Source organism: Bombyx mandarina, chromosome 18 (assembly GCF_030267445.1).
Source record: "Bombyx mandarina strain Sakado chromosome 18, ASM3026744v2".
Lineage (NCBI taxonomy): Eukaryota > Metazoa > Arthropoda > Insecta > Lepidoptera > Bombycidae > Bombyx > Bombyx mandarina.
Window position 1 is genome coordinate 212,843 of NC_143224.1, and position 25,955 is coordinate 238,797.

Sequence of the window (25,955 nt, forward strand, 5' to 3'; positions counted from 1 at the left end):
CAGATTTTCCGAGAAGAACGGCCGCGACTAAAGGCGCGAAGCATATGCGCGGTCCGACAGCGGTGCGGGGTGCGGGGCGCGGTGCGGTGCGCGCGGGGGCGGGGGCGGAGGGCTGCTACGCCGCTCGCTACGTCGTAGGGGCGCGCGACACCTCACCGCTCGATCACAGCACGCACTTCATTGATTCCGCAACACACACAAAATCAATTTCCCATGAGATACACTTGCCGCGCCGGTGTCTCTGCTGCCGATGCCTTGTTCATACATTACAATTAATGTATCTATCTAAATCATAGTTCCAGCTCACGTTTAGTTATAATATCGCATACGAGACGAACAAGTACAATAATGAAATGTCTTTGTGAGTTCCGCTTTGAATGAAAGACAATTTCGCAAAAACACGACTAAATAGACGTGAGCTACATGATTCCGTGGGATGCGACGGGCAGCGCCGGGCAGCGCCGGGCAGCGCCGGCAGCGCGGCGGCAAAATAGCCGAGACTGTTTATTTAGACATTGTAAAGTAGTACGTTCTTATTTACTTAACTCTTTAAACATATTCTATATCAGGAAGAGCCGTTGGAATGGTCCGCTTCGAAACGGAAACATTTTGTTTGAATGTGCATTGAAAACATATTTTTCTCCAACGAGTATTTAGAAGAAAATAAAAATGCAATTCAAAATGTCTGAAACAGTTCAGAGTGTGTTCCGTGACCTCTCCGTCGAACCAGCGCTGATCGTAGTAAATTTATCTGTGAACCACATCACTTGGTTGGCTTGTTAGTCTTCCCCCGCAATCCTCAACGCGTTATTCGGGTTACAGCACGACATAACCGTTCCCGAAACCGAAGCCGAAAACGTCACACCACATTGTGTGCGCGAACATCGTACCACAATCGATACGATATCGCTACGATACGATATTCATTTCCTGAATTAAAATTTATTGCCATAATGTCATTGTATGCAGACATGCGGCCCGCCTGCCAACCACGCAGTCCAGCCGCTGCCAGCCACTGAGCTGCCTACAGAGCTATGCAAAACAAACAAACTGGCGTTTTAATCTATAGGTACTAATACTAGCTGACCCGGCAAACGTTGTTTTGCCATATATAAGATTTATAGGGAATTTCTAGTGTAGAAAAAAAGTAACTTATTGTAAGTGTGTAAGGATGTGGTAAATGAGTGAAAGAGGCATGTAGCGCTGTGAACGATTGATGATGATGATTCATCCGACGGATTTCGGCCATGGCGACCACTTTGATTCCTATCCGTCGATTTGGCGCTCGTGTGCTCGAAGATGGCTTATATAGCATATCTTCGCGGCAAAACTCCTTGCGCATTGAAGGCACGTAAGCACGCCGTTCTCATAATTATAGGTTGTGACAGCAGGTGGGTGGGCCTTCCACTGGTCGCGTTTGTAATCAAGGTCAGCTTTACGCTGATCCTCGAGCTCGCGTACTTTGCTGTTCACCATCCTGCGCCATTCTGGCCGCTGTGCTGCCAAGCGCTCCCATTGAGAGGGCTCTATATCACATCTCTTCATGTGTCGTTTCACGACATCCTTGTACCGCAGGAGCTGTCCGCCATGCTTTCGCTTACCATCCTGCAATTCAGAGAAGAAGATGCGCTTCGCCACTCTTTCCTCCGTCAAACGTGATACATGACCGCACCATCGAAGCTACCGACGCATTAAATAAGTCTCAATGCCACCAACATTGGCACGTCGCAAGACTTCGGTATTTCGCTCTTTATCAGACCATCTGATTTTCATGATGGCACGAAGACATTTAAGGTGGAAGCGATCCAGAGTGCGAATGTGGCGGCGGTACACACACCACGACTCGGAGGAGTATAGGTGGCTTGGCAGCACAATTGCCATGTAAATGCCATGTGAACGATTAGGGAGTATATAAATAACAAAACCTCATTCAACCACATACCTAGGTAACGCCTCATTATAACAAAAAAAAATATCCAAAAATAAAAATAAATGTTATGGGTGGACAACCCTTATCACTTAGGGGTATGAAAAATAGATAGTAGCCGATTCTCAGACCTACTGAACATGCATATAAAGTTTCATAAAAATCGGTCAAACCGTTTCAGAGGAGTATGGTAACTAACATTGTGACATGAGAATTTTATATATAAGATTATACAGCTGCAGAGTTTGTTTGTTTGAACGCGCTTATCTCAGGAGCTACGGATCCGATTTGAAATTCTTTCAGTGTTAGATAGCCTATTTATCGAGGAAGGCTATAGGCTATATAACATCACGCTAAGACCAATACAAGCGGAGCACCAATAAAGAATGTTTCAAAATCGGGGTTATTTTTACCTTTTGAGAGCTTCCGCTGAGTGCGCTGCAGAAACGGTTAAAGTTTCGCTAAAATAATGTATGACAGAATTGTTCCCCTTTAAAAGATCTAAAAAAAGTCCGCGACAGCATATGTCTATATGTTAAGGTTGCCTCACGATAACATTTTTTATGCTAACCAAATTTGTTCTAAAAGAAAGCATTATATTTTGTGAAATATTCTGCGCGGACGAAGTTGCGAGCAAAAGCTAGTGAGTTCATATTTCGTGAATATGTTATTGACATAAATGAGCGCACGCAGTAATACTGTTCCTCCAACTCAGCGAGCAGCTGTCTCATTGCATCAGAACTTCAGATGACATCGTCGCCCGACCCGCCTGAATGCCCATCTATGAATTAAAACTAGATCTAACATAACGAACTAATTCACTATTTGATACAAAGTATCGCGGCAACTTTGGCAAATTCTTTGGATGGCGTAACTGAATGAACGAGCTCCGTCTGCAGGACTCCAGCGCGGACGCTGAAGTCGTCGTGGCCTAACGGATAAGACGTCCGATGCATTCGTGTTGAGCGATGCACCGGTGTTCGAATCCCAGGCGGGTACCAATTTTTCTAATGAAATACGTACTCAACAAATGTTCACGATTGACTTCCACGGTGAAGGATGAAGGAATAACATCGTGTATTAAAATGTAACCCGCAAAATTATAATTTGCGTAATTACTGGTGGTAGGACCACTTGTGAGTCCGCGCGGGTGGGTACCACCACCCTGCCTATTTCTGCCGTGAAGCAGTAATGCGTTTCGGTTTGAAGGGTGGGGCAGCCGTTGTAACTATTCTTGAGACCTTAGAACTTATATCTCAAGGTGGGTGGCGCATTTACGTCGTAAATGTCTATGAGCTCCAGTAACCACTTAACACCAGGTGGGCTGTGAGCTCGTCCACTCATCTAGCAATAAAAAAATAAAAATAAAAACTTGCTCATCACTTCCACTGCACCGCCTCTACGAGTACGCACATATACGAGTATGTACAGAAAGCACAGGTGATGTGTGACGTGTGACGTGGTGCGCGACCGCCTCGACTCTGTGTTCTGTTCGTGAGAAATTATTAACCGGCTGTAGTGTTGTTTTGAAACACCCACACCCATGTACTGTTAGAACTGAGACTTTAGAACATATGTCTCAAGGTGAGTGACGGCATTTACGTTATAGACGTCTATGGGTTCCGGTAACCACTTGACACCAGGTGGACCGTGAGCTCGGCCACCTATCTAAGCAATAAATAAATTAAACACAAGGTAGAGGTTCAATTCCGGTGTGTTACGACGCGTTTCTTATAAACATTTGGTGTTAAGATATAACGTGTCTGTGTCTAAGGGTGTCCCTGGTATGCCGATGTTACATGAGGCCCAGTCGCGTCACTTCCCAAAAGGTGGTCTATGGGTCGAGAGACACGGGGCCGAGTCGCACCACTTCTAGACACGTCACCACCGGTAGACAACCGGTGAACAGGAGACTCTGTGAGGAGGATCTCAGGGCGCCACCACTTACCGCTCTGGGAGACTCACGCCAATAAATGAAACAATTACAATATATATTACACTTGAGTTTATTAGCTACACATGAATACAGAATCGACGGTTATAATTGTTTACACAGAATAAATTAGTGGTAAGGTATCCTTGATTAAATGGGTGTCGGTAAGTATACCGAACACACGAGTAAGTATTTAAGAAAGTGAGATTAAAATTAACAATATTATGTAACGGACGTGACGTCAGCTGTCATGCCCTGCCGCCAGCCAAGCCGCCAAGCCATATTAACACGCCCCCTTCCGCCATAGCCACCGCCACCGCCGCCAGCCAAAGCCAACGAAGGGGGGATAGTGTTAATAAAACAAGCCATGCCAGCCATTTCTAACTACTTTTCTGCATTCTTGCACAAATAAAAGAACTTGTCGTTACGCTGCTGGTTTTTATTGTCACATCATTTGCAACAATCAGAAGTGGCATAAAGAAATGAAACAACGTCATATACACGCTCAGATGTCTCGGTCTTCTGACAAGTTTGAAGAAGATGAAGCTCCTATTTCACTGGCGAGGAAAGTGTTGAAAAATTGCTTCAGAAAGAGGTCCACAAGGCGATACTTGAGCTACAGGATGAAGAACCTGGAACAATCAAATCAAAGGGACTTCGACGTCGTCGGACCAAAAGCGCCTGCCGCCCTGTCCTTCCATCATTCTGGTTCACGTAGAGGGAAACTAAAAGAGCAGCAACGTGGTTACTCCACTGCGGCACTACGAGCTTCACGGCGCTTCACGAGATTCACGGCTACGAGCTTCCTTCTCCCTGCCTGCGACGCTGCTGAACGGCGAAGACAGCTACATCAAAGACATCAACATGGGCTCGGAGACCATCCTGTGGCCGCCGGGCGAGGTCCTGCTGAGGGCCAACAGCTGCGAGGAGCCACAGCCAAACAGCCAGGTGTGTTGCATTTCTACTTGCCATAGCCATGCCATTACAAATATTTCGAGATTTGTGGGTAGAAATAAAAAAATTAAAAGGAGCCATTAAATATTAGGAGTCATTCAGATTAAAAAAAATACAGTATAAGCATTGCTTTGCTACGAATACACATGATTTAGGTATTGCCAATTTAGTTCAAATGCAAATTAAGCTTACTAGTGATCAGCCCGTGTATCGCCACTTTTAGACATCGGCATTATAAAATAATCTGAATCTAGTCATGCTTCACCAGTGGTCTTATTAAGAAAAAGAACGGCGACAGTAGGCTATGCGTTGATTATCGTGCGTTAAACGCTATGGTAAAATATAAAAGTATCCACCGAACAGTACTGCACGAGTTTAGATTTAGCCCAGGGCTACCATCAATTGAGCATTGTGCCAGACACACAACTGCTTTCATTACACCGCAAGGTCATTATTTCTAGTACACTAGAATTCCTTTTGGTTTAGCAAATGCGCCATCTGTATTCATGCGTTTCTTCTTTATCTCCACCTTATTCCACTAGGTGGGGTAGTTAAATGCGTTTAATAAATAAAATAATTGAGTCTGTGGGTAGAAAAGAAATGGGTAAAAATAAATGTAGGTCAAATCGAGATACTAGCAATTTTAAACGATTTACATCTACCCTCAGTTGGTATAAAATCGGGTTCAATAATTATTGAGAAAGTACTTGGGAAATTTTATGGTGGAGACTTAAAATTAAATATGAGTAAATGCTCATTCTTGGAGGAACAAGTCACTTATTAGGTCATGAAATATCTTCAGACGGTATACAGCCGGGTGCAACAAAAATTGACGGCCGTTTCGCAGTGTCCTGTGCCAAATAATGCTTATAGTGTGCGACAGTTTATTGGTTTAAAAAAAAAAAAAAGATAAATCATGGGTGTGGGGCCGTGAACAAAACGCGAATTTCGAACAACTGAAAAACAGCTTACGTTTCAAACCTGTGCTAGCTCTGTATAATCCTATGCTTCCTACAGAAATACAAACCGATGCGTGTAACTTAGGAATTTCTGGTATACTATTACAAAAACAAACTGACAACTCACTGCGGCCTGTTATACTATTTTAGCCGGGTTACTAGGAAGGAAGAATGTGTATCATAGTTAAGAGCTCATAACCTGGCGGTCATACAATCGCTACGTAGGTTCCGTGTTTATGAAGTAGGTAAACATGATATAGTAGAAACTGATTGTACTGTGGTTTGTGCTACGCTTACCAAACGCGACATTATACCATGCATTGCGCGATGGTGAGTTTTGAAAGAAGATTATGACATTAGTGTTGAGTATAGACCTGGTGAACGTATGGAAAATTTGTAGACGCGCTTAATAGGCATCCTGTTGACATGATGAACGTGAATCGTCTTAGTTACTGATTGATTCTGTACTGTGCAATGTCAGGACGAAAAGCTTAGTTCGATTATAAAGCAATCTATACTAACATTATAAAGCTGAAGAGTTTGTTTGTTTGAACGCGCTAATCTCAAGAACTGCTGGTCCGATTTGAAAAATTCTTTCAGTGTTAAATAACCCATTTATTGAGAAAGGTTATAGGCTATATAACGCTAGCACCGCTAAGACCATCACTGGGTCAGCTAAGACCAATACAAGCGAAGTACCAGTAAGTAATGTTTCAAAATCGGGTTATTTTCCCTTTTGAGAGCTTCCGGTGCGTGCGCTGCAGAAACTGTTAAAGTTTCGCTAAAATAATGTGACAGAATTGTACCCCTTTAAAAGATCTAAAAAAAAAATGTCCGCGATAGCATATGTTAAGGTTGGCTCACTATAACGTTTTTTTTATGCTAATCAATTTGTACTAAAATAAAGCATTCTTTGTGAACTATATTCCACGCGGACGAAGTCGCGCTGATGTTAAAGATAATTATGAATGAACTAGTTCGAAAATTTTTTAAGGGAAATAGACTCGCAGTCCCTTCGGCTAAATGGAAAATTGTACAAATGCACTATGACGACATTTGTCACGTGGATCTAAATCATCGTTTAGCTCTGATTAAAAGCCAATATTGGTTTCTTAAAATGACACGCTTTATTAGGAAATACGTGGCAGCATGTCTTTATTGTACACATGAGAAGGATAACTATGTTAAAAAAAAGAAGACTGTCTATATCCGATCTCTAAACCATCTGATACTATGCGCATGGTACAAATATATAACATGATGCCCTTCTGTAGGACATCTAAAGGGCACCAACCAGTACATGATCGTAATGAAAGATGCGTTGTCTAAATTTGTGATAGCTGAACTAACGCGTACTGTAAATTTAATCGGGACCATTCGTGCATTGAAAAATATATTAATAGGGTTTGTCCAGATACCCGAATCACGTGGTGACAGACTACGGGAAAGCTTTTACGAGTAGGTACTTTAAAAAAAAATATATCAGAAGATAAACAGTTTAGGCATACGTTAAACGGTATTGCTTGTCCGCGCGCTAATTGGCCAGGTTGAACAAACTAAACATACAATTTTGTGTTGCGGGCAACTGATCCTAGTGAAGCTTCAAATAATTTAGTGAACTCCATTAATTGAGGCACAAACAACACAATTAAAAGTAACAGCGGCTACAAGCCTTGTGATTTAATCTTTGCGCGCTCTGGTAGGTCAATATGTGATGTTTCGATTCCTGGTCTCGAACCAGAAACTGTTGACGCACGGCGTAAGATAGCTGCAGCTAGGATAAAACAAGCGAGTACACACAACATTAATATAAAAAAAAAAGCTCATGTTTATAAGAAAAGGCATTTTGTATCATAGAGACAGGCGCCAACTGGTTAGTAGCGCCGCTAGGATTAATACCAAATTAGACGATTTGTACTCAGGTCCGTATGTAGTAACTAAAGTAGTAGGTAACAATTGTTATCGAATTAGAAGTATATCTAAAAGGTTTACGAAGTTATAAAAACTTCACTGGCCTGGTATCAACAGATTCATTAAAGCCCTATAAAAGTATAGCCCATGTGTCCGATAGCGCTAGTAGTTCCGATGAGCAGCTCGAAACTGAAGACCTTATTGATTTATTTGAGAACTAAATGTTTTTGTGTGTTCCCCATTGCGGGAGCAATTGTTGCAGGATGGCCGAATGTAACGGACGTGACGTCAGCTGTCATGCCCTGCCGCCAGCCAAGCCGCCAAGCCATATTAACACGCCCCCTTCCGCCATAGCCACCGCCACCGCCGCCAGCCAAAGCCAACGAAGGGGGGATAGTGTTAATAAAACAAGCCATGCCAGCCATTTCTAACTACTTTTCTGCATTCTTGCACAAATAAAAGAACTTGTCGTTACGCTGCTGGTTTTTATTGTCACATCATTTGCAACAATTATAAACAATGACGGTATCACCAGTTTGGTTCACAAAAAGACGATGAACGATTACTGGATTGCTTCCCCGCAACTGGGGTTGCTGGATCCGAGCCAGGTTGTGTATGCAGGTGTGTTTCTTTGTTCTACGGTAGTCAAGTACTTTCTGGATCGCCAAGCCAGAGCACCTCGCTTCCGGCAGCGTCCACTCAGAAAAGTACTGCGGGATCTTGAAGGTGATAGTAAGGTCACGCTCCGCACCCTAACATGTACATGTAATGTACCAGTTATTAGGACCCTGGTTGAATAAAAATACACCAAGGAACTGATAAATTGACTATGGTAAATACGTAATAAAACTTGCACTGCAGCTCGAGAGATGTTGATTGAAAAAGCTTCGGACAAAGTGACTTGTCCTTTTATAATAATTGTCTTACGGTTCTCGAATGTTCCGCCTATAGTGCTGTAACAATCTCACCCTCGAACCACAGACAAGATAGCACGGTCACGCCATGCAGTGTCCAATAAGTGCACTAAGCAGTGATTCATAATTATATATTTCCCACACTGCGCCACGTATACGCTAGAGGGCGTTAATTTAAAAAAAATAAAAATTTTATTTGTCTAGCTTTACAAAGAAGGTGAATATCTAACCAGTGTCCTTCAGCTACAGTGCGGACCTCGTGTGGTCGGAGCACAAGACGAGAGCAGCCGGTGGCCGGTTCAATACTCGAAAACATTATGTGCATAGACCATAGGAGGACGCAGCTGCAGAGATAGTCGGCGAACTATTTTATTTATTTATCGCGGTTGAATATTGCATTCGGTTCACCGATAGTGTTTGCGGCCGCCCAGAGATGTCAAGAATGGCAGAGTCGAACCGCTGCGTACCGTAAACTACTTTCTTAGATATCGTTTGAAGAGGAACATAATATAATATACAGTCACAGTAGTTTTAACAAATGAGTGCTTTTCCATTTCTGCTGATGAAAGTTGCTACTTACTATATCCATCTAACGGAAATGATTTATGCTGCCAAATTTATGTTATGTTATTAGTTTAAGGTAAGTGTAAAGGGTTTCTGAAGGAGATGCTTCTTTAACACCGTTGTTATTGAAACTAGATGAAAAGATTATTTAAAACTTAAAGTGAGAGAAGTTTTTAAAACCATTTTCTCTTTAATAATGTCTTGTTTACAAGCAATAAACGTGATCCTTTTTTTCTCTAAGAATTTTAAATTGTTATTCGCCGGGTTGTCAAAGGTATATTGAACTTCAGTTCATGCTCAGATTTAGTCATTTTGTGAATTTTTATGATTTAGCGTTTGTTTTTATTTTTTAAATTTCGCGGATGTTGCGTCCATGGACTGCACGCCGGATCAAGTTTTCATTCTCAAGGAGCTCAGCGTTACCACGAGGCAGTCCGCTATCTGCTTGTAACGTATTCTCACGTACTTCGGACACTTCGTTCGTAGATACCCTAATAACTTAGAGAACCTGATGGTAGTTGATCAGGTTGGCGGGAGAAGATCTGGTGGTAGGACATCTTGCGAGACCGTACGGGTAACGTACCACCACCACCCTACCTATTTCTGCCATGAAGCAGTAATGCGTTTCGGTCTGAAAGGTGAGGCAGCCGTAGTACTGTTAAAACTGAAACCTTACAGCTCATATCTCAAATTGGGTGGCGGCATTTAGGTTGTAGATGTCTATGGGCAACAGTGACCACTTAACATCAGGTGAGTCCTGAGTTCGTCCACCCACCTGAGCCGTAAAATAAAAAGATCACGCGGACGCTTACCTACCCACTGGTCTGATCTCGTAAAGACGCTCACTGACGTCCCAATAACCGAGGCTATAAAGACCGCCGAGGACAGGAAGACGTGGGGAAGTATAATGCATCAAGTGGTCAACATTTCAAACTAGACACGACTTTGAGAAATGAAAAAGCCGACTCAAAAGAAGATAATTTAACTACTGATTTTCCAAAAAGAGTAAAAAACTTTATCTGATTTTTTTTTTAAATCCTTCTACAACTAAAGACTTGAAACAACATCATACCTTTTATCTCCTGATCGGATCATTTTTGGCCTGAAATACAACTTATAAAAAATGAGTATAAATAATTTTTTCGATCCCTCAGTTTATTTCAGTATTGTCGTGACGTTACTTGAACGCAATCCGAAGTCTCTCACACAAAACTCAGCCGACGCGGCGACGCTCGAGCTATCTTCGCTTGTGGTTGCGAGCGCACAAAGAATACAAGTCGTCGTGGCCTAACGGCTAAGACGTCCGGTGCATTCGTGTTGAGCGATGCACCGATGTTCGAATATCAGGCGGGTACCAATTTTTCTAATGAAATACGTACTCAACAAATGTTCACGATTGACTTCCACGGTGAAGGAATAACATCGTGTAATAAAAATGAAACCCGCAAAATTATAATTTGCGTAATTACTGGTGGTAGGACCTCTTGTGAGTCCGCGCGGATAGGTACCACCGCCCTGCCTATTTCTGCCGTGAAGCAGTAATGCGTTTCGGTTTGAAGGGTGGGGCAGCCATTGTAACTATACTGAGACCTTAGAACTTATATCTCAAGGTGGGTGGCGCATTTACGTTGTGGATGTCTATAGGCTCCAGTAACCACGTAACACCAGGTGAGCTGTGAGCTCGTCCACCCATCTAAGCAATAAAAAAAAAAAAAATATATATATATATATAGCTATACTATTACTAGAGTATAGCGAAAACATTATTATATATATATACTCTATACTCTAGTAATAGTATAGGTACGTTTACTGATTAAGCTTCATGAACCTTTCCTCTTAGATTTACCCTGAATAAGAAAATTGACTATTTTACATTCCCAAGTGTTCAGTTTGTGATGTAGTGGAAGATGCTTTTCACATTATCATGGAGTGTGCGCGGAACGATGATTTGAGACAATAATTATTTGCAACTATACAGATTTTCGACAAGTTGGAGGTGTAAATTACGTATTAGCCTTTTTGGAATCCGAAATGGCTAAGTCACTTTATAAAATAGTTTTGGTGGGCCTTCAGAGACGATAACAGTTTCCTTAATTTTTTTATATAATTATTTTGTTACTCTCTTTTGCTGCACAATGGAGTGGCATATTCACTAGGTGGCACCTTTCGGTAGGCAGCGGCTTGGCTCTGCCCCTTGCATTGCTGAAGTCCATGGGCGACGGTAACCACTCACCATCAGGTGGGCCGTATGCCCGTCTGCCTACAAAGGCAATAAAAAAAAAAAAAAAAAAGGTGAATAATCTCCTTAAATAAAGAAAAAAAAAACGTTTAAAGAGTTCGGTCTTGAATGAATAAATTATCAATAGAAGTAGCTGGGTTGGATTATCATAAATTATGCCGAAACATAAATAAGACCGCTCTGAGCTCCGGCTGTGGATTGGAAATGATAACAAGGTTACAAGCGCTGTATCTACACTTCACACCGTCCGCCGCGCCGGTTACCATTTATTGTAAGCAAATACGTGTGTGTGGCTTATATCTAAATCAAAGTTCGGAGCAGGAGACTCAACCAATTTGATTACCTACTTCAAGAGTTCTCGCACACTGCAATAGTAGTAGCAGAAGAGTATAGACTGTTTGCATCTTATGTTGTACGGTGTAGGAGTAAACATGTGAAACTCAAAGGCATATTTTATAGGATACCGCAGTGATATGGAAAACGGCACACGATAGAGTGATTATCGACGTCGGCGCTCGGCTGTAGGCAGCGCGGCGGGCTATCGGGGCGCCGAGTGTGAGGGCGGGGGCGGCGGGGCGGCGGGGCGGCGGGGCGGCGGCGGTCAATACGAGGGGCGGGCGGCGGCGGGCGGCAGTCGCGCCTCGCAGCCCGCACGGACTCCGCGCGCAGGTGAGCACGCCGAGCCGAGCCAGCCTCGACCCGTACCCACGCCGCTTATAACTACACTCTCAATTCGAACAACTTTACTTGTTGTTCTCGTCCGATAACTAACGATGATGATCATTCGAGTCGTACCCTACTGATCAAACCGTAGTATTTCATTAAATTAGTCGATGGTTTTGTAAGAATTGTAACCTTTTTATTGAGTAGGATTATGACCGATCGAAAGTGAATAAGGGGGCACACGCGGAAAGGGGTGCGGGTGCGGGGGGTTCAACAGTGGGCGGCGGGGGCTGCGGGGGCCCCACGCCTAACAGCGACAGGCGTGAGTTCAGGGAGGTGTTCCCTTTAATTCGTTTTATGCACTCCCTTCAATGAATATAGGTGAGGAGGTCTCGGATGCGTGATGGCCGTCACTAAAGAGTCGTTATGATCGACAGTTAACAAGACAGGAAGATAGATTGGTTCGAGATGGATAGCGGCTCGGGGGTGGGCAGCGTAGCGTCTCTGAGCATGGACTGCGAAGACATGTTTAAGGAGATCACCAAGAAACTGTACGGCGAGGAGGCAACAGTGGGCGTGGTGGGCGTGGAGTTTCCAGCAGCCGAGCGCGACCTAGACGACGACCTGCGGCCTGAAGAGCACATCACCGCCTGGGGCCTTGCCGCCCTCATGCAGAACGGCTTCCCGCCCCCGGGGATCTTGCAGGTTCTAAACTATATTAGTAGTCACCGACACTCGTTACTTATAATAACTTCGATAAATAGAATCGAAATAATTTACACTTTGTACCTCTCTGTGTACTTATTTTACTTGGGTAGGTGAAGGTATATTGAAAGATTAAAAACAAAAAAAGCTTTTTTTTTACAGTTTTGGCCTTTTTAAAGCATTTCTCTCGTCTGATAAAGTTTAAGCCGCGAATAAATGTGTAGGCGAACTTCAGTCCGCGCATCGACCCTACAGCCGAGGACCGGTGGACGGCCGCGGAGGAGCCGCTGGCGTGGGCGCACTCCCGCATCGCCGCGTACAACCCCGCGCAGAGACTGTTCAAGTGCGCGCACTGCGACTGTGTCGGCTTCCTCGCCAGGGTCGCGGAGCACTGGCTCGGCACACACTCGCAGGTAAAACACTTTAATACGTTATAACGTATTTAACATAACAGGTATTACGTAGAAGAAACAGTGTCGTAACAGGCATTCTCCTCATGCCGTATGCCAATTTTACAAGAGATGCGGTCTTTGAAATCATCACAAACGTACAGTGGGAATAACTTTATGTAAATATCGATTTAAGCAGGCAGTAATGCGTCTCGGTTTGAATAGTCTGCAGAATAGACTGGTGGACTATGACGTCTTGTGGGTCCACACGGGTAGGTGCCATCACCTTGCCTATTTCTACCGTGAAGCAGTAATGCCTTTTGGTTTGGGGTCAATCGTTGTAGGCACTGTACTACAACATTATAACTCATATCCCAAAGGCGGGTGGCGGCATTTACGTTATAGATGTCTATGGGCTCCGGTAATCACTTGACACCAGGTGGGCCGTGAGCTCGTCCACCTATTTAAATAATAATAATAAACCTCTAGGTACGGAAGTACTTCGGTTTTCTCTGTGTTGTGTACCGTATATTCCGCAGGGAGTGGCTTCGAGGAATTGTTCAAAATGATCTCATCACGTTTTTATCATCGCGCCGTGCGCTCCCGTAGCTGTTCATCCATAATACCCAGAAGCAATGCGTTACCTAGTGTTTGGAATGAGCTCCACTATGTTTCTCGATCGCTACATGTCCTGCTTCAAACGAGGCTTGCGTTAAGAAGTCAGCAGTAGATAGCGACTTGTCTTTACCTCTGGCATTGTTGAAGTCTATTAGCGACGGTAACCACTCACCATCGGCGAACCCGTACGCTCGTCTGACTAGAGTGGCAATAAAAGCGTATTTTACCAAACTAATCTTATTTTTATATTGTTTTGAAGTAGTATTAGTAATTCGGCTACGGAAGCGGTTCACTCATTCCCCGTTTATTGCAACACGTATCTTCTAAGTATAACATAATATTATCATATATAAAGTGGCTGTCTGGCCAGCACATCAGCCGACAGCACCGGTTCACTACTGTATTTAGTCTGAGAGCAAGCTGTAACTTTGCAGGCGCGTGCATTCCAGTGTCCGGTCTCCGGATGTGGGTTCGCGTCTAGCTGGGCGCGCAGTGTCCGCCAGCACCTCGCACGGGACCACCACTCCGACCCCGCCGCCGCCGACCAGCTGCTGCGGGACAACCCCGCCCTCGACGACCTCACACGGTACTTGCAGAGACTCAAGAATAAGGTAAGTGCGATCTTTTCAACACGTATCGGGAAATCATCACGCCGACCTTGTTTCTCTTCGTATCTGTAGAAGTAATTACACTGCGCTCTTTGCCAGGTCGAATCTATGCGTAACGACCGGCGCTCCAACCCCGGAGGGAGCGTGGACAGTCCGCAGAGCGACGCGGGCGCGGGATCCGGCGGCGGCGCGGCGGCCGGCGCGGTGCCGGACGGCGGCAAGCGGTACGTGTGCGGCGTCTGTCCCTACGCTACCGACCGCCGCGACCTCTTCACCAGACACGAGAATATACACCGCGACGAGAAGCCCTTCCACTGCTACCTCTGTCAGAAGCAGTTTAATCGCGCCGATCACGTCAAGAAACATTTTCTGCGCATGCATCGGGATCAACCCTACGACCTGAACCGCATTCGGCGCGCGACCAACAAACCGCAACCACAACCGCAACCCGCACAGCAACACCAGCAGCAGCAGCAGCAGCAGCAGCAACAGACCCCGAGTCAGGCCCAGCAGCAGCCGACGCTGCACTACTACGGCAAGCCGCCCGCCGAGCCTCCGCCCGCCCCCGTCGCCGCCACCGTGGTCACGGAGTACCGCACCGTGGTGCCGTCGGTGGTCAAGATAGAGCGAGCTCCTCTAACGAAAGCGGAGCCGGCGGCCGCCGCCAGCCTGCACAAGCCGGCCGCCCCCGCCGCCGGGCCCGCCGCGCCCGCCGTCGCCATCCCGCCCGCTCGACGGAAGGTACTGGTATTTCTCAATAATTGGCTTCTTTAACGTGAAGCCTTCTCATCAAATGAGTTGAAAATCTCAGGGGGAGCGTAGATACGCGTGCTGCTACTGCGCTTGGTCCGGCGTGGACAACTGGTGCCTGAAGCGGCACCTCAACACCCACCTCAAGCCGTTCGCGTGCGCACTCTGCGAGTACAAGGCGGCGCGCTCGGAGCGGCTGGCCACGCACGTGCAGAAGGTGCACAACAAGAAGTCCTGCGGGAAGTGTCCGTTCCTCGCGGACGACCAGCACCAGCTCGCCGCTCACCTTCGCGACTCGCAGTGAGTACGCCCAATTTTCTGTGTCATTTAAATGATCACTTGACATTCGTGCGAGTCGAACGCAAAGCGCCTTTATCATAGGAGCTGTGGATCCTCGCGCGAAGGGTGCGGCGGCCCGGGTAGGTTCCACGTCCGACGATCGCTCTGCATAAGTACGTTTGCTTCAGCCACGTCGAGAGCCGCAACCTGAAGGTGCCCATCAACGTGGGCCGGGCGCCGGGCGGCGCGGCGGGCGGCGTGTTCCCGGCGGGCGGCGTGCAGCTGTCGGCGGAGGGGGGCGCGGGGGGCGCGGCGGGGGCGGGCGGCGGGGGCGGCGCGGGGGGGCGGCGGCGCGCGGCGGGGGCGGCGCGGCTGTTCGGGTACCTGGAGGCGTCGGACGGGTCGGGAGACGAGTACGAGGCGGCGCCGCTGGAGTACGGCGCGGGGTACGCCCGGGACAAGGAGAACGCGGCCCCGCTGCACCACGACCACTGCCTGCGCTACTAGCGCCCCCGGACCCCGGGGCGGACTTGCATCAGTCGCATTCATTCTTCAAGTTTCCATAAAGTCGGTCGCAATGAATGAGCGACGCGCGGATCACAAGTACTGACCTACAGTTCCCGCGCCGGTGTACTTAGTTAATCTCCCAGGACGACGCCGTTAATTCTAAGTGTTAAGTAAATTCGTTAAATATAATATGTTAGATTAATGTTTCACCAAAGAATTATGTGCAGAACATTGATTATAAAGTTTATTGATCTCACTGATAAGTTGTTTTATTGTACACATGTTCATTTTATCCTTCTTTACGTGACAGTGAATTTAGGATATGAAAGGTCGCGGACGAGCGGCAGGGGGCGGCCGCGGCCCCCCAAGCCTCTAGGCGCGAGGGTCCGAGTGTGGGCCACGGTAGGTCGAGAGCTGTACTGAGAATCTACCACTCCCACTGCACACTTGGATCTTGTAACCGATCCAGTCTGCAGGCGCCGTGAGGAGGAGGCTGAAGACCTTCGCCGTGTGAGTGCTGCGCCTTGAGCAATAAGAGGCACTCGATCCTCGAGCAGCAATATTGTCAAACCGGCAGGCGGGAGGTCCCGTCATCTCTCGCAAGAACTAATATAAGAGCCACGGTTCACTACATACCACGTACCTCAACGTATCTCACCAAAATTAAATCTGTTTTTATTGCTTAGATGGACGAGCACGCGGCCTTCCTGATGTTACGTGGTTATCGAAGTCCATAAACATCTACAACGCAAATGCTGTGACGCACTCCGAGACATACGTTCGAAGATCTTAATTTTTACAATACAACGGCTGCCCCGCCCTTCAAACTGTATGCGTTACTACTTCACAGCAGAAAAGCCGGGTGGTGGTAGCTACCCGTGCGGACTCACAAGACGTCCTACCTACCTACTTACGTAAAATTACGCAAATTATAATTTTTGTATTTAATTTATTTTTTATTACACGATGTTATCCCTTCACCGTTGGAGTCAGTCGTGAACAAGTGATAAGTACGTATTTCATTACAAAAATTGGCACCCGCCCGCGGGACTCGAACATGGGCACAGTCTCACCGCTCGATACGCATGCACCGAGCGTCTTATCCTTTAGGCCACTAGGACTTAGGGTATTAATAAAACACAATTAAATGCGAGTAATACTGTTTTATTGAATGCGAGGTGACAGGAGGTCCTGTGCCCCCCTCTTCCCGCCCCCGCCCCCCGGCACCCCGCGCCCGTCGCTCTCTAGATCCGAGCGAACCTCTAACATACTCAGTGAACTTTCAGCTCGGAGTTTCAAAAAATGTTCTCCGAAAATTTAATATGGTTTGTTCTGATACTGGTGATATTTATGAAATATCACCAGTATCATGAACGCATGAGTATTCCGTGTCAGAGGACCGTCGAGGTGCCGTTAGATCCAAGTTCTTGGCTCCCGACAGCACGTGTCGGCGCGGGCTCCCGGAGCACCCGGCTACATGGAGCTGGCTAACTACACGTGGAGGTGCAGACGAGGAGTCCCGGGGGGAGGGAGCACCAGCACACCGCTCTACTATAACTAGAGATTCGTACCAGATAAGAGACGCGTACAAAAATAACATACAACTATATATAGACACCGCACAATATGGGACCGGTGACGTCATCAGCCCTCTCACCCCCCTCGCTCTGTACTTCGATATCTTGCAAATTGAAATACACTTTTAATTGAATCATTAATAATATATCACTACTATTAAACCAGTTCGTACCGCGATCTTCACATTCGACGAAATTATTGATAATACTGTTGCGCTACTAACTGGAGCTTCATAGAATTAAAATAACCAAATAATGTTGAGGGTCGAGTGATGACGTCACACTTAACAACTACGTGTCACACGGAGGTGACGTCACGCGCCACTGAGATTCACTTAAATAACATTCAGGTTTGAAACTGGCGACTGGACCGAGCGCCGTGCCAAGGCAACCCACCGGACGCGAACCGGGCGCGAGCCGGACTTAAGCTTCTACAGGATATTATTTTATGGACGTGCAAGTTTATTTTTAATATAAAATTTATAAAAATATCTGTCGTGATATGGATTATGATCCAAGTTAGAGTATACCAGTCAACAATGAACACTGTTGCAACCAGATAAGGTACACAATCAGGCAACACTTAGGACATTGATGTGTCAAAATAATACCTTATATTATAAATATTACAAGTTTAAAGTTACACATTTATAAAACATATTTGATATCATTATATAGTGCAGCCGGGCGGTCAGTGCGGCGCGGGCGCGGGGGCGGGGGCGGGCGCGGGTGCGGGCGCGGAGGCGGCGGCGGGCGCGGGTGCGGGCGCGGAGGCGGCGGCGGGCGCGGGTGCGGGCGCGGAGGCGGCGGCGGGCGGGCGGCGCAGCAGGGCGGGCTTGGCGGCCAGCGCGGGCTTGAGGGAGCCGCCGGTGAGCGTGAGGTCGGCGAACTTGGCCGCCACGCGAGCCGTGTTCCGCGCCGGCACCGGGCTACCCCCCGCCGGCTCCTCCGTGCCGCCCTCCGACTTGGACTGTCTGTATGGAACAAAAATACAAAATTATTAAATATAAACTGAAGCGTGAAGCCCCAAAACAATAAAGCTATTATAGGCCCGTTGTCTTTCTTATTTTTCTTTAATAAAATTTAAAAAATTTAAATGTAATTTTTATATTGCAAACGAACAGAGGCTGGTGCGGAGCACGCCGCGTCGTGTGAAGCGCACTGCACTGGAGCAGTCGTTATCCACCTTCAATCCACACTTGTCTCACTGTTGAGTCGTCATCCGTGAGCGCCGGTAACCACTTAGCTCCGGCAGATTGAAGGCGCAAATGAAACTCAAACATAATTATTAACCCACAACTATACGTACTTGTGTTGAGGACGTTTCTTGAGTGTATCCCTGTTGTGCACGAAGGTATCTGCGGGGTCAGCGCCGGGCGTCACCGCGGGGGCCGCGGCGGGGGGCGCCGACGGGGGCTCGACTGGGAGCAGCGCGGGGGGCGCGGGGGGCGCGGTGGGGGCCGCACGGGACGGGAGGTCCAACACTAGGTCCGGGGTGCTCTCCGCTAGACGACTGGCGCATTATAAATTGGTAGTTAAAGTGTGTCCGGTTTGAGTGGTTGCACTAGTTCTTGTAAATAAATTAGAGAAGACGAATGGTAATTACGTCAACAAGATACTTCCTTCCCTCTGGAGCAGACACGAGGCTATTGTGCCCCTCTACTCTGTGTGCTGTCTGAAGTGCTACCGTTGTAATCATTTACGATTAAGGTACGACGCCGCGTCTGTCGGCACGACGGTAGTACTGACACCAGTCTTAGAGTACTCGATAATTTCATATTGATGTCACAGTGGCTGTGCAGTGTACTGTGATAATAATTAAATAAACTTTTGAAAATATCTTGTTCACCTGGATATAAGGCTATATTAAAAAATCACGAATAGATTGGTCGCAAAAGTACAATAATTGGACATGTACGCTTGGTACATAACAAGGGCTGGTTACCTGGCGGTGTCGGTGCGGGCGGCGGGGGCGGCGGGGGGCGAGGGCGCGGGGGCCGCGGGGCTCGTCTGAGGAGGGGGGAAGATGAGAGTTCACGGACATCACTTCACAGTGCAAACCCTACAGGTGACACGACCGCGCGCCCCCGACGAGGGCCGGCACGTGACACATCATTAACATTGCAATTATTTTATTTCACATTAATATTTGAGGTTCACATTTAGTTTGGAACAACAAATTATAATATAACCTAACTTTAGGTATATTTAAATAAATCTTAAACTGAACGTGCTAATTACAAAATGGATAATTACAACTCAACCAAGCTAAGTTAGCACCTCGCTAGAATGCGGCGCGGCGCCCGCTTCCCCGCTCACGTTCCCGCGATCGCGCTGTCGCGTCAGTACGGTTAGCATATTTGTCGCCGACACGCGTCATACGAGTTTTCATCTCCCTATCCATTGAATTTAAAAAAATTTAATTGTTCTTGTAAGGTTTATTGTTGAAGTTTTGTTATATTACTGGACTGTTTTTTGTTAAGTTTTTGTTGAACTGTTGTTACTGAACGGTTAACGTTCATTTCAACAAAAATAAAAAGGAAAGGTGATACACAGTGAAGGGAGAAACATAATCCTGAAAGTATTGAAGTTTTAAGAAGAAGAAAAAGCTAATAATAGAATTACCTATCCGGTGGACAATGTTATTCAGCGAACTTGTGCCGTAACCAGCATATCTAAGAGGACGCTAATGAATATAAAAAATAAGTCAAAGAATTATCGCAGCCAGCTGCTTTACCAGCGTCACGTTCTTCGCCACGTCCAAGTACTAATGGCCAATTAAGTCCTATAAAAATATACTTGACAGTTTTGACCTCTGTGCTCTGAGGAATATTATTAACTCATTTTACACCCTCAGAAAAGAAATCCCAACCTTAAATAAAATTCTAAAGATTGCAAAACGAGATCTGAATTATTCAGACCAAAAAGAAACACTAAGGAAAATTATTACTGAGCAATTAGAATACAAATTTAAAAAGTGCAAGAACGCCCGGGTGGTCTTCATACAAAAAGCCTATATTTCGCTATATTCTCATATACCTATGTATAATATATTGTTAAAAACAATAAATGCCAAGTAAAATCTAACAAAAAATTGTTTACATTTTTAAAGTCATAGCGAATCCATTTTTCAGACCGTACCTAAGCGGCAGTGTGACGTAATCGATGCGTGGTGCAAACTTAGCTTGGTCGAGTTGTATGTACATATACTTTAATGTCCATGGGTAACATCATCTGAATTCCAGAACATAATAACCAATAATTCCGAAGTAATATATGTACACATTTTAATTTTTTTTGAAAACAAGCGATGAGCTTGGGACAAGTCAGTAGGGTGATAGTTAGTAACGTGGGACACGGAGACACGCAAAGTGGACTACACGCGAAGTGGACTACGAAGTGGACTATACGCGAAGTAGACTACCCGCGAAGTGGACTACTCGCGAATCGGACTACGAAGTGGACTACGAAGTGAACTATACGCGAAGTAAACTACCCGCGAAGTGAACTACTCGCGAATTGGACTACGAAGTGGACTATACGCGAAGTGGACTACGAAGTGGACTATACGCGAAGTAGACTACCCGCGTAGTGGACTACTCGCGAATTGGACTACGAAGTGGAATATACGCGAAGTAGACTACCCGCGAAGCGGACTACTCGCGAATTGGACTACGAAGTGGACTATACGCGAAGTGGACTATACGCGAAGTAGACTAGTCGCGAAGTGGACTACTCGCGAATTGGAATACGAAGTGGACTATACGCGAAGTAGATTGACTACCCACGAAGTGGACTATGAAATACACAGCACGCGAAGCAGACTACCCACGAAGTGGACTACACGCGAATGGGACTACACGCAAAATGGATAACACATGAAGCGGCCGACGTTGAAGAGGACTACCCTCGAAGCGGACGAAGCTTGAAGCGGATGTGGCGTGAAGCGGACACAAATCAAACACAGACATGCAAGTAACAACGTTTATTGAACACTATAAGCACCGATCACCATTACATGCGTACACTTAGCCGACTATCAAAGAATACACTCTACATACTAAATTTAGTCCTTTTAGATTTGTAGATGCGAGTTTCGTTTCCAAAGTACACTATAACCAAATTGGCGCGTAGAAGCGTAGTACGTTCGTTATATTATATTCTTTGAGTCTTTGTCACAATCACTAGCACCCACACGTGCGCGGGGCTACTCTCCGACTTATAATTAAACCTAACATTACTTAAAGTGTATTACTTAATTCTCTTAATGTCATTTGTGTTCCGGTGTTCGGTGGGAGGCCATCCGCGCGCGGGCTCCGCGTTCTACTCTGCACTGAGTTATTCTTACGCACAGTTTTATGTGACACCAAATTTATTATAGTTCAGCAGGTAGATACTAATGTTGGAGTATTTAACTAGTACGGGACCGCAGAGCGACACGTCTTGCAGTTCCGTGAGCCACACGCAGCGGACTCGTTAAGTTCGAATTACTAAAGCATTACTTATATGAGCAAGTGAATACTGTTTAGTCGCAAATAAACGTTAGTTCCGTGCGGCTCACACGGTGGTCTCCAGCGGTACCTGCGCGGCGGCGGCGCGGCGGGGGGCGCCGGGGGGCCTGCGGACACGACACACTACGTTAGCGGGGGGCACGGGGGGCACGGGGGGCGAGGGGACGGGGGCGGGGCGGGGGGCGCACGCACCTCTGGAACTCCGCAGAGTCGCGCTCGCTCCAGTCGCCGTTCTCGCACTCGTCGCTCGCTTCGTCTGGAACAGTCATTGTAGGGATGAGTCCTAATTATTGTCGAAGACACGTCTGTATAGTCTCCGGCACGTAACTTGGCAAGAGTTGCTAGATGCGCAGAAGTCGATTTTTAGGTCTCTTTGGTTGTCAAGCGGGACGCGGGGAAAGACGTAGCACCGTTCCGAGCGCGCGATTGGTGAGTCAGTCGACCCTCCCCTCCCGCACCGCGTCCACGTTCCGTTTGCTTCTGATTACACATGCGCCTACTAAATTGTAGGAGCCCTTTGTTTATATTGAGTTTTTGTTACGAGTTGTTATTATTGTTTTAAATTTAGTTTTTGTTACGAGTGTTATTCTTTTAAATTTGTTTGCAATGCCAGGACCAAATACCAATGACCATATAGTCGATTCAGTCACTGAGCGTTTTATTATTTACGCCACTGACGACAGCGACTTTTCGTTATGTCAACGATGAGGAGCCAACTCCTTCCACCAGCTCAGGTGCTACCATAAATTTAATCCAAGGGGTAGCACTATTAGAAAATGATAGTGACGACGGCGACACATAATTTTTAATATTAAGTATATTTTTTTAAATAAACTTCTTAACTTTTAATTGTATTTTATTTATAACACCTAATACACTTCACGAATTCATCTCTTTTCTTTAACTTTCTTCTAAACATAAAGGCTTAAAAACAAATTACGGCAAGTAAAAAATTAAATTAAATTATATGCGGGCAATAAAAGTGACCATTTTTTTGTTGCAATATGCACTACGCGCGACATTACCCCCACTACACCAAAACCTTGCCAACTTACGTGCCGCTTACTATATATGTGTTCACAGAAGCGCAACACGAGACGAGCACGAGCGGGGGCGGGCGCGGGGGCGGGCGCGGGGGCGGGCGCGGGGGCGGGCGCGGGGGCGGGCGCGGGGGCGGGCGCGGGGGCGGCCGCGGGGGCGGGGGGAGTGGCCCTTGAGTTGCCCGCGGGTATAGTTAATAAGCGCAACAATGTAGTGGAGGCTTGCGCACCGTCTTCGTCGTTGTAGAGCGACAGATCGTCCGGCGCGTCGTGCTCGTCCAGTGACGTCACGTCCGGGGCACATTCCGCGCCCTCCTCCTCGTCGTACTCCTCGCCCTCTTCTTTCTCTTTATTGTCGTCCTCGCCGCTCGCATCTCTGCGGAAAATTCGACAAATTAAGTACGAACAATGTAGTTGTTAACATGGGAGTGGAGCGACACTCACGGGAACCTGCTGTACAGGGCGTAGGGCGCGATGTCCTGCGGGAACACGTCCAGGTGGTGGATGATGGTGCGCTTCACCAGCTCGTTGACGAGGTTCTGCGCAGTGACCTGCTGGCCGCCGTCGGCCGGCGCGGCGGCCAGCAGCGTGGGCCCCACGCAGATGGCGAGGTTCCAAGCGTCCATCATGTTGTGGTCGCTGTGCTCGGCCAGGTGCGCCAGGAAGGCGAACAGGTAGCGCAGCACCAGCAGCGCGGGGCGCGGCAGCACGGCCAGCGTGTCGCGCAGGCGCCGCACGAACTCGGCGTCGTCGGGCACGGCCGCCACGCGCACCAGCCGCTCCTGCAGCTGCGGGGGCAGCAGCGGCGGCCGCAGCTCGCGCAGGTACAGCTTGAGCAGCCCGCACACCGAGTTGATGTCGGACGCGTCGCGCACGTCCGCCAGCGGGTCCTCGCCGCGCTCGAAGGCGGCCCGCAGCGCCTGCATCTCCACCTGCGAGCCCGACACGCGGAACGCGCCCTGGTGCCGCAGCCCGTACGACGCGATCACGCGCACGCACGACGTCAGCACCACGGGCAGCCGGTGCTCCAGCGGCGCCGCGAACTGTCCGCGGCGCAGGCGGGCGGCGGCGCGGCGCGGCGGGGAGGGCGGCGTGCCGGGCGCCCCCGCCGCGCCCCCCCCGGCCCCCAGGCGCGCGCGGGCCGCCCCCGCCTTGCACTCCAGGCGCGCCAGGCGGCCGGCGCACGACACGTAGGCCCGGAACTTCTGCAACGACAGTCGGCGCGTGGTACCCGCGGTCTCACGGCGCGCGGCACCGCACAGAGTTTACGAACCGCTAAGTAATAGTCCTCTTGGTCTCGTCGCGGCGCGTCGTTATCGTCGGCGGCGGCGGCGGCGGCCAGGGGTGTAGCTCCGGGGCCGAACAGGTTGCTGACGTCCCAGTGCGCGTCGCTGCCCTCCATCTGCAAGAGGCGTGGCTAGAGCGGCGGCGGGGGCGGGGGCGGGGGCGGGGCGAGGGCGGGGCGGGGGGGCGCTGCGGACCTGCTTGATGAGCTCTGCCTCGGCGGCGTCGAGCGTCTTGGCGTTCTCGCGGCACTCTGCGCGCAGCTGCCGCGCGGCGGCGTCGAGCTGCAGGAGGCGCTGCTCCAGCTCGGCGGTGACGCGCGCGGTGTGCTCGTCCTGCTCGGGCGCCGCGTCCCCTATCACCTCGCGCATCTCCTCGTCCTGTCTGGGAATCGTCGATAAATTAAAAATACTTTTTAATTCGCTCAATGGAACTTGATATACGAGGTATCCCACAATGGGTGGACGAACTCACGGTCCACCTGTTGTTAAGTGGTTATCAGAGCCCATAGACATCAACAAAGTAAATGCCGCCGCCTGCTTGAAACATGCGTTGTATATATCAGTTTTTACAGTACAATGGCTGTCCCTTCAAACCGAAATGCATCTCTGCTTCATAGGAGAATAGGCAGGGCGATGATATCTACCCGTGCGAACTCACCAGACGAGCATCACTCAGTTCCACCAGAGAGTATGCATATTAATACGGGTTTACGAATTGCATAGATTATACTGAATATGTTTTTCTCTACCAAATAGACACTAATTCTGTGATATATATCGCTTTCATTAATTAAGCCCTCTTTAGCGCGTTATCAACATTTTATATCTTGTAAAACATGTTCAACACATGAAAGGATAACATTTATAGTAGATATCCTAACAATGTGTCGGTCTAATCGAGTTCTTAGAACACGAAAAGGCCACGTGATGTCAGCTAATTAAAACACACATAAATAAAAACTGCGGCACTAGTTCGCTGCGACAGTGTCATCATATCAAACAGCTTCTTTTGTCTTTGTAACAAGAGTGAAATTTAGTGTCATTTGCAGTTTTGTTTAAAATTTATTTTTATTGTTTGAGAAGTATGTACCCAGTAATATTTAGTAATATTATTATATAATATATATATTTTTTTTTTTTTATTGCCTTTGTAGGCAGACGGGCATACGGCCCACCTGATGGTGAGTGGTTACCGTCGCCCATGGACTTCAGCAATGCCAGGGGCAGAGCCAAGCCGCTGCCTACCGCTTAATACTCTCCACAAGCCTCGTTTGAAGAAGGACATGTCATAGCGCTCGGGAAACACCGTGGAGGGGAGCTCATTCCATAGCCGGATGGGACGTGGCAAAAAAGACCTCTGGAAACGCACTGTGGATGACCGCAGTGGCTCCAGGTAGTATGGATGAACTCTACTCCGGTGGCGGGCGGTGCGATTGTAAAAACGAGATGCTGGTATCATCTCGAACAATTCCTCAGAGCACTCCCCATGGAACATACGGTACAAAATACAGAGGGAACCGAAGTCCCTCCGCAGACCCAGAGGCTCCAAACGATCCGAGAGAATGGGATTATCGACAATCCGAACGGCCCTCCTCTGTATGGAGTCAAATGGAAGAAG

General features: G+C 47.6%; 2 protein-coding genes and 1 long non-coding RNA gene across 10 annotated transcripts in view; 2 read left to right on the forward strand and 1 right to left on the reverse strand.

The window, feature by feature from the left end:
* Positions 1–4,080: 4,080 nt before the first annotated feature.
* Positions 4,081–8,158, forward strand: LOC149500917 (uncharacterized). The gene is made up of 2 exons (XR_016324620.1): positions 4,081–4,808; positions 7,947–8,158. It is a non-coding gene; the product is annotated as an uncharacterized LOC149500917 (long non-coding RNA).
* Positions 8,159–11,925: 3,767 nt separating this feature from the next.
* Positions 11,926–16,186, forward strand: chn (zinc finger transcriptional factor charlatan). 4 transcript variants are annotated; one of them, XM_089734660.1, is made up of 7 exons: positions 11,926–12,073; positions 12,505–12,772; positions 12,997–13,185; positions 14,214–14,390; positions 14,487–15,128; positions 15,199–15,437; positions 15,605–16,186. In XM_089734660.1, exons 2-7 carry the CDS (start codon positions 12,536–12,538, stop codon positions 15,921–15,923), a joined length of 1,803 nt encoding a protein of 600 aa, XP_089590786.1. In that variant the 5' UTR covers positions 11,926–12,073; positions 12,505–12,535; the 3' UTR covers positions 15,924–16,186. The 4 variants fall into 4 exon arrangements, with proteins under 4 accessions (XP_089590786.1, XP_089590785.1, XP_028042177.2 ...); XM_089734659.1 differs by having other exon boundaries at positions 12,055–12,073; positions 12,449–12,772; XM_028186376.2 differs by lacking the exon at positions 11,926–12,073 and having other exon boundaries at positions 12,155–12,772; positions 14,229–14,390.
* Positions 16,187–17,071: 885 nt separating this feature from the next.
* LOC114244824 (SLIT-ROBO Rho GTPase-activating protein 3) overlaps positions 17,072–25,955 on the reverse strand; it is a 47,660-nt gene continuing 38,776 nt past the window's right edge. For 3 of the 5 annotated variants that reach the window (XM_089734656.1, XM_089734655.1, XM_089734654.1), the window contains exons 7-15: positions 24,533–24,719; positions 24,325–24,453; positions 23,496–24,256; positions 23,282–23,427; positions 22,204–22,267; positions 22,082–22,118; positions 19,446–19,510; positions 18,810–19,013; positions 17,072–18,474 (exon numbers count right to left, since the gene is read on the reverse strand). In XM_089734656.1, the coding sequence (XP_089590782.1) occupies positions 18,192–18,474; positions 18,810–19,013; positions 19,446–19,510; positions 22,082–22,118; positions 22,204–22,267; positions 23,282–23,427; positions 23,496–24,256; positions 24,325–24,453; positions 24,533–24,719 (1,876 nt within the window). In that variant the 3' untranslated portion in view covers positions 17,072–18,191. Of the gene's footprint in view, positions 18,475–18,809; positions 19,014–19,445; positions 19,511–22,081; positions 22,119–22,203; positions 22,268–23,281; positions 23,428–23,495; positions 24,257–24,324; positions 24,454–24,532; positions 24,720–25,955 lie in introns of those variants that run through there. The other 2 variants (XR_016324574.1, XM_089734657.1) reach the window with 2 other exon arrangements.

Excerpts from the sequence above, each read along its gene's own strand:
- chn (XM_089734660.1), top strand. The coding sequence starts at position 12,536 with ATGGATAGCGGCTCGGGGGTGGGCAGCGTAGCGTCTCTGAGCATGGAC. Across the intron at positions 13,186-14,213 it reads GGCTCGGCACACACTCGCAG|GCGCGTGCATTCCAGTGTCC; the intron begins GTAAAACACTTT and ends GTAACTTTGCAG. Across the intron at positions 15,129-15,198 it reads TCCCGCCCGCTCGACGGAAG|GGGGAGCGTAGATACGCGTG; the intron begins GTACTGGTATTT and ends TGAAAATCTCAG.